The sequence below is a fragment of the Vombatus ursinus genome, unplaced genomic scaffold, assembly GCF_900497805.2.
Source record: "Vombatus ursinus unplaced genomic scaffold, bare-nosed wombat genome assembly UNPS02014167.1, whole genome shotgun sequence".
Lineage (NCBI taxonomy): Eukaryota > Metazoa > Chordata > Mammalia > Diprotodontia > Vombatidae > Vombatus > Vombatus ursinus.
Window position 1 is genome coordinate 790,774 of NW_020953945.1, and position 8,277 is coordinate 799,050.

Consider the following 8,277-nt stretch of genomic DNA (forward strand, 5'->3'; position numbering starts at 1 on the left):
GGGTGTGTCCAGAGGCCGCTTTATTGGCTCCTCCAGCTGTGAGTGTCTGTCAGTTTCCGCCCCCAAAGGGGACCGAGTTTGCTGAGCCGGGAGAGAGGAGAGAGACAGAGAGAGAGACGACGGGGAGAGAGCGAGCAGGAGCGGGCTCGGGGCTGGCCAGAGCCGGGAGCCCGGGAGCCCGGGAGCCCAGCTGAGCCCGGGAGGAGCCGAGCCGAGCCGGGCGGGGGCCAGGGCGGGCAGCGGGGCGCAGGGCAGGGCTGGGCAGGGGCAGCCTGGCCGGGCCGCTCCCCTCCCCTCCCGCGCCCTCCTTCGGCGGAGCGGGCTCGCCCGTGACAGCCCAGGGGCCGCCGGCCGCCCGCTCGGGGTCCGATCGCGGCCTGGGCCCCCCCCCCCGAGCCCCGGCCCCGCTGCCTCGGCCCCTGCCGCCGTCGTTGCGGCACCCGCCCCGATGCCGGCCGAACTCACACAGGTTGGTGGCAAGTTCCCGGGCTGCGCCCCCGCCGCGCCCCCGCGCCTGGGCCGGACCCCCCCCCCCGCCCAGCCCCGCCCCCTCCGCGCTCGCCCCCATCCCAGTCCCCGGAGCCCCAGCCAGAGGCTCCCGCTATCCGGGTTCCGGGGCCCCCTTTGTCTCTGCCGGTGGTTTCCCTCCATCCCCCGAGGAGGTTATTGTGTGCCTCGGAGCCCCGCTAGCCCGCCTGCCCGCGAGGCACCTCCTCGGCCCGGGGAAGGGAGGGGGGAGAGCCCGGGCTGCGCCCCACCCCTTGCCCGGAGCGCAGCGCTCGGGAGCCCCTGGCGAACTGGGTCACTCGGCCGCGCTGCCCATGAGGGCTGGCCCAGGAGTTGTTGCCTTGAAGGATCTGGGCCTGGGAGGCTGGGCAGGGCAGGGCAGGGCAGGGCAGGGGAGGGGAGGGGAGGGGTGGGCCAGCCCCCCGGGGAGTGACTTCATCCTCCTCCTTCTCGGGGTGGCGGCTCGTAGGCACTGCCAGCTGGGACTGATACCCTAAGCGTCCCCGGGCCCAGCTCCTCAGCCCCCTTTCCAGCACCCCCCATAAGTGGGCCCCCCCCCCCGGCTGCGGGGACAGAGTAGTCCGTGCCTCGGTGTTGGGGCTTTATGGGTAGAAAGCCCACTTTGGGCTACACAGGGCAGGCTGTCCTAGCCTGGGGAGGGAACTGGGCAGTTTTCGGGGACTAGCAGAGCCTTCTTTCTTAGCTCCCTACCGGGCGGGCCCTCAGGATGCCTGGAAAGCTACGCCAGCTCTCGGCTCTGGGGAAAACGATGAGGGAGACCCATGGCCCAAGAAAGGGCTCGCCTCCGGTGTGTTGCTCTGTCGGGGGGCTGCATCGCCTGTGGAATTAAGTGGGGAGAAAAGTCAACGGAGCTCCCCGTTAGAGAGGGGCAGGGGCTTGCCTTCTACGGCCCAGTGAATTTGGCAGAAAGTTAGGGAAGGGACCTTGGTGTTGGGGCCCTGCCCTGTCTGGGCCGGGGGACCCAGGAACAGCCCCCACTGCTGACTTGGACAAAGGCCTTGGGGGTGGAAGGAGGTTGCGGGAGAAATGTGGCATGCTGGTCCCTTGGCTATTTCCGCTTGATTGAACTAAATAGGTTTTCCCAGGAAGGATAGCAGGTGTATTGTGCTGACAAGCCAGTCATCTTGGCCTGAGTGCAGTGGGAGCCCTGAGCTCTTGCCCCACCACGGGATGCTTCTGGCCTCCCTCGGGCTCCTTTGACGGCAGAATCTGGGTCTCAGAATCTCAGGTCAGGGCAGCTGGAAGGGGATGGGATGCCAGGCTGCACAGCTCTACAGAGTAAACCACGAGAGAAGCCCCACCCCAGACCCCACAGCCTCCCAGAGCTGGCCAGGACCTCGGAGACCACCCAGTGCCCTCCCCAAAATCCCAGTGGGGCAGCCTCTGTTTGGAGACCTCCAGAAATGGGGAGCTCACGTCTCCCTAGGCAACAGAGTCCACTTTGGGGCAGCTCCCAGAGTTGGGAAGTTTTGTGTTCAGGGTTTATTCTGATAATCAGCTCTCCAAAGCTGAGCCTGATCCACCAGTGAGCCCTGAGTGTCTGTCAGCAGAGGGCCAGGCAGCTTCAGTCATGGGGTCTCTATGAGAAACAGATTCCTCTGCCCAGACGGGACATTTCTCAAAGACCCTCTGGTTATCAGATGCTTTAGTATTCAGGGTGAATATAATATTCAAAAGGAGGTAGGCAGGGTGTGGAACAGGGTTGCCTGCTTCCTGACTCTCTTCTGCCCATGGTCCAGTAGAATATGCCTTGATCTGGTCTCTCCCCCTTTGCAGTCCTGCTCCAGATAACTGGCTGTATGACTTCAGGCCTCACTTTCCCTTCCTGTAAGCTGAGGAGGCTAGGCCACAGTCCCCCAGTTCTCCAGTTTTAATGGTCTGTGATTCTTTGAGGTGAAAACTTACCGTGGGGAGAAGCTGGGGAGCTGGCTTCCAAGTCAGGGACACCTGGCTTCATCTTCTCTCTAGCCCATACAGGTTGTGGGCTCTGGGGGAGTCTCAATCTCTCTGTGCCCATGGTGACTCTCCTAAGACTGGAATTTGCTGAGCAGGTGCCCACCTCCCCCCACAGATGAAATCACAGTCTGCTTTAAAAACCCAGACCAATCAAAACTTACCCGTGTGATGGTGGGCGAGTTGGTCAGCTTCTCTGAGCCTCGGGTTACCCTTCTGTAAATCGGTCTGGACTCACCTTTGTACTAGAATCATGGGCATCCGGTTCATTGGCTAACCCGCTGGGCTGGGAGTGAGGAATAGCAGGGTTTGGATTCTGCCTCTGGCATCTAGCGGCTTCTTGGCCACAGGCAAGTGTATGACTATGACCTAGTGGGGCTTCCGGTGGGCTCAGATGAGTTCATGCATGCCAGACGTTTGTGTGTAAATGTCAGCTCTTAACCCCAGTCTCCCTGGATTGGCCTGATTGATGTGAGTCATGATGTCATCCCACCCACACCTGAACCCCTCATGCAACATTCCTAAGAAATGGGCATCCCTTTGGTGATGGGGAACTAACTTCCTTTTAAGGCAGCCTCTTCCATTTGGGGTCAGCTCTGATGGTTTAGAGGGTTTTTCCTTCAAAGTTTGTCTCTGGGGTTTCTTTCCACTCACTGCTTTTAGCTCTTGTCTTGGGAATCAAGCAAGATGAGTTTTCTATTCCAGTGTCTTAGAGTGAGCTGAAAAAGGCCAGACCTCTGGGTCACTGAATACCCACAGAACTTCAGGCTAGAAGAACTGAGAGGACCCAAGGAAGCAGATAGTTGAAGTTTTCTGTGAGTAGAACTGAAATCCAGAGGTGGGGAGGGGGGAGAGAGAGATTGGGAGGAAACAGAGACGGAGAGGGAAACAAAGAGAGAAGAGACAGAGAGAGGAAGGAGAGGGAGAGAGGAAGAGGGAGGAGACAGACAGAAAAGACCAGGGGAATTGAAGAGAAGGACCCCAGGGGAGGGCACAGTAGGGGGCTAAGAGCCAAGGGTAGCATGTGCTCTGGCCCCTTTCTCTGGGGGCCATGCCCTCCAGGGTTCCTCAAAAATGCCTCGTGGACATTTACTCAGTGCTTGTAGCTTGACTGTTTTGGACTCCAAAACAGGCACCGAGCTGGTCTCCGGGGATTATAGATTCAGAACTGGAAGGTGATCCAGCCTGACCTGTCATTTTCTAGATGAGAAAAGCTATCCTTTTTAAGTGACTTGCCCAAGGTCACAACATTAGTATGTGGCCAGAGATGGAATTTGAACCCAAGGTTTCCTGACTCCCAGTACGTTTTTCATTATATTGTGCTCTCTTTCTAATTCTGTTGGGCAGAGGATGAAAATCGGGTAAACAAGCAGCCTTGTTCACCTGAGACTCTCCTCTCAGTGAGGGGTCAGGGGTGGCGCCCCCTGCCTGTCATGGGGCCCTAGGGGTGGCATCCTGATGTGTCATGGAAGCCAGGGTCTCAGGGCAGTGTTCTTGTCCTCCATTCTACCCCGAGTTTGCTGTGTGACCTCGGACAAGCCTGTCTTCTCTTTATGCCTTATTTTTATTTTGATTTTGCTTTTTTTTTTTTTTTGGTGAGGCAATTGGGGCTAAGTGACTTGCCCAGGGTCACACAGGTAGCAAGTGACAAGTGTCTGAGGCCGGATTTAAACTTAGTCCTCTAGGCCTTATTTTTAAAGTAAAAGCTGATCCCACTTAGCTCCAAGCCCCCTGATGCTAGTATGCCTCATGTTTCCAGTGGGGCATTAAAGTTTACAGAATGCCAGAAGAACAGGAGTACAGGTGTTTACTATCCTTGTTTTGCTGGTGAGGAGACTGAGGCCCACAGTGGGGAAAAGACTGGCCCAAGGTCACAGATCTGATTTCAAGGCCAATGCTTTTTCTTCATGGATACTGGCCTGGAGTCCATGGGCTGGCGTTCCAAGTGTTTCTGCTGACTGTATCCCTGTGACCTTTGGCTAATCACTTTTCTTTCCTGGGCCTCAGTTTACCATTCTGTAAGATGATGGGGTTGGGTCAGATGGCCACAGAGGCCCCACACAGCTCCAGATTTAGGCTCCTAGGTGTAATCTTATGCAAGTCACTTCGTTGAACTCTCTGTGCCTCAGTTTACTGCTCTGTAAAATGAGTGGATCAAGCTGAGCGGCCTCACACCCGCTCGAGCCCACTAAAGTCCCTTTCACCTCTTCAGGGCTGAGATCTCGGGCTGTTTTCCTGTCCCTCCCCCACCCCCAAGGTGTTGTGCAACAGCCAGCAGGGTGGGGGTGGGGGTGGGGAGGGAGCTGAAACCATCTATTGTCAGAAAATCCACAACCTGCCAAGCCATTGGTTTTTCCCATTCACTGTGTACTCTGGGGCTGGGCCAGCCCAGGGCAGGCTGGAACAAGGGCTCAGGGTCTCCTGGAACCAGCAGCGCAGGCCTGGTCACCAGGGAAAAGAAAGCCTGGAGCCCAGAGTTTCCAGGAAAGGTCATGCCCACCCTTGGCAATCCACCTCCCCCGACCCAGCCCTCAACTCAGCCTCAGGACAGGGAAGAACCAGGAGGAAGCATAAACTCAGAGTCAGGAGACTTGAGTTCTGTCCCTGCCACTAACAGGTGTGTGACCTTGGTCAGGTACCCCGCCCTCTCTGGGCCTCAGCATCCTCGTCCTCACCCTTATTCTAGGAGAGACAAGCACAGGACTTAGGGTTGGAAGGTTCTCAGAGATCAACTGGTCCCATTTCACAGAGGAACAAACTGAGGCCCAGAGAGAGGGGTGGATTTCCTGCATAGGTGGCTCTTCCATCCTCTTTGAGGCCAGGGGTGGGGGCCCCTCCTTGGTGCCTGGGCAGAAGACTCCAGGGAGCCTTCCAGTATACCCAGGTTGGGATATGGAAGAGAAGGCAGTTGTGTGAGCTTATCTGGGCATCCCCTCGGGGTCTCAGCTCCTTCCCTTCATGGAGAAGTGGAGGCGAGGTGAAGGGCAAGGCCTGGGTGAGCTCTGGCATTCTGCACCTAGAGGAGGGTCCATCAGGGCCCTGAGTCATGGGCAGATGGAGGATCGGTGCCAGGGCTGCACACTGGTGGGACTGGGGTAAGCAGGTAGAAAAATCTGTCCTCCTCCGGCGGCCTCCAAGGCTGGACCGACCTGATCTCCTGTTATGCCCTATCCCCACCCTCTCCTCTCCAGTTAAAGTGGACAGTTCTCCGGCCTGTGTTTTCATCCTACCTTCCCACTTCTGCATCTGTTCACACGATCCCCTGTACCTAGAACGGCTTATCCACATTTCCGTCTGCTCAAGTCCTTACCTCCTGTCCTTTAAGGCCAAGCGTGGGTGCCAGATCCTCCATGAAGTCTCCCCTGAGGGCGGGGGAACGATGGGAATGAGCATTTGTAGAGCGCCTACTATGTGCCAGGCACTCTGCTGAGCACTTTTACAAATATGATCTCGTATGTGTGAGGTAGACGCTATTATTGTTCCCATTTTACAGTTGAGGAAACTGAGGCAAATAGAAGTTAAGTGACTTGTCTAGAATCACACAGTCAATAATGTCTGAGGTCAGATTTGAACTCGGGCTCAAACGCTTCCTGGCTCCAGGCCCAGCTGTCTGTCTATCTGTTGGGATCTAGCCGCTTATGACCAGCTTAACAAGAGGCTTACAGACCAGTGCCCAGCAGGTGCTGAACAAATATGTATGTGGATTGGCTAATATGAAGACCAGCTGAAGAAACTCTTGGGATGGTTAGCCCAGAGAAGGCCGTACAAAATGAAGACCTAGCAGATGAAAGGCAACCATGAGAGGCCTCCTGGAAGAGGTGGTCCTCAAGCTGAGTCATAAAGAAAGCCAGGGATTGGAGGTCAGGAGGGGGAGCACTCCTGGCGTGGGGAACAGCCAGTGCAAAGGCACAGAGGTGGGAGATGTGGGGTGACATGGCTGAGAGGCAGCAAGCTGGCCACCAGGGCTGAATCATGGAGTGGGGGGGACAGCCTATGAGATGAGAAGGGGCCAGGTGAAGAGCATTGAAGGACCCAGAAGGCTGGTGAGGGGGATGCTGGCTTCCTTCCACTATCCCAAGGCTGTCCTAGGGGGGAGGGCCTGGCCCCAGAGGGCAGAACTGGGAGCAGGGAGTGGAGGAAGTGACGGAGGGAATGATGTGGCCAGATGTCCGCTGTCCCTTCCTCACGGGGAGCGCTGCCCCAAAGTGGAATGGGCTGCCAAACGTCCCTGGAGGTCCTCAGGTGGAGGCCGGATGGGGCCTTGTCCGGGATGGTGGCCTTCGGGGCCGCTCCCCAGGCCTCCCCGGAGGCTAGGAGCCCAGGATTCCAGGTTGCTGTGGCGTCTCATCTTGGCCACCCCGTGGCTGGGGGATCGTGGGTCCCCACTTTCTTGGGTCGGCTCCAAGAAAGGTCTTGGATTCCAGCCGGATCACTCTCCTCTAATCGCACTGAAACATACGGATTACATTTCTAAATTCAGAGATTACCCAGATGGCAGGTTTTTTTCTTACATCCACCCGCGTACGTATGTAGGGAAATTAGTCTCTCCTTTGTAGCCAAACAGGCCTCCAGTTTTCAAGACGCTGAGATGCTGTCCTTTTGTGATTTGGCCAGGGACCTGAGCTGTGAGAAACAGCTGAACGTAGACGCTGGGCTGCCACCGCGGGTTCCTTGGGGGAGGCTGCCGTGTTCTCCTCCTGGGCAGCCTGGGAGAGTGGAGGCTGGAAGAGACCGGTTCTAATCCCGCCTCTGAGCCTCGGGCCTCCTTTTCTTCCCCTGGGGAGGGGGGAGTCCTAGCTGTTGCTTGGCCTTGTTTGGTTGGATGGATGATGGAGCCTGGGAGCTGGGAAGAATAGGTCAGCTATTGACCAGTGGACGAATTATTCACCATTGACAAGGCCAGGGCTGGGAATAGCATTTCCTGTCCGTGACCTCAGGGGATTCCTAAAGGGGTTTCTTTAGTGGTAGAGTGAGGACAGGATACTTATCCCCATTTTATAGACGGAGAAACTGAGGATGGGATCCGTAAAGTGACCACCCTAGGGTACAGTAGTGGCGGCTCTCGTTGCAGGGCCCTGCCCCCTGTGCCATGCTGACTGCCCCCTTCTCTCTGCTTCCCCGCTGACCCTTCTTCAGCCTCGTTGCTGGGCACCGGCTCTGGCTGTAATTCGATCTGGGGAGGCCGCGGCTCCGCAGGCTGCCCCCCTCCTCATTGGCAGATCGGCTCAAGTGAAGTCATCACCCATTTTTAGATGCTGTGAAGTCACAGATGGGCCTCCGTTCTCTCCGTGGCGGCCGCGTGGGATCCGCAGCGTTTATTTGTGAGCTCGCAGCAAACATGCTTTGCAGACCGAGGCTTCGGAGCCTCAGCTCCTTTGTCACTTTGTCCCTGCTGGGCTGGGGCCTGCGGGATTCCGGGATGCTCGGGATGCTCGGGATGCTCGGGATGCTCGGCATGCTCGGCATTCATGGCCCCAGGGATAAGACCTCTTGTTATTAGCTCTCCCAGCCAGCCCAAGCCAGACCCCCATCACCTTGGGCCTGGGCTATTCCTAGGACCAGAGGATTTAGAGCTGGGAGGGACCTTGGAACAGGGGATGCCAGGGCTGAGGGAGGGGCCACTGAACAGGGAATGTCGGAGCTGGGAAGGACCTTAGAACAGAGGGTGTCAGAACTGGGAGAGACCTTAGAACAGGGAATGCCAGAACTGGGAGGGACCTTAGAACAGGGGATGCCAGAGCTGGGAAGGACCTTAGAACAAAGGATGTCAGAGCTGGGAGGGACCTTAGAACAGGG

At 57.3% G+C, this 8,277-nt stretch overlaps 1 protein-coding gene across 1 annotated transcript in view; it reads left to right on the forward strand.

Annotated features, from left to right (window-relative positions):
• The first annotated feature begins 406 nt into the window (after nucleotides 1-406).
• ARVCF (ARVCF delta catenin family member) overlaps nucleotides 407-8,277 on the forward strand; it is a 115,681-nt gene continuing 107,810 nt past the window's right edge. Inside the window, exon 1 of the mRNA XM_027859417.1 lies at nucleotides 407-469. Coding sequence (XP_027715218.1) covers nucleotides 449-469 — 21 coding nt within the window. The 5' untranslated portion in view covers nucleotides 407-448. The remainder of the gene's footprint in view (nucleotides 470-8,277) is intronic.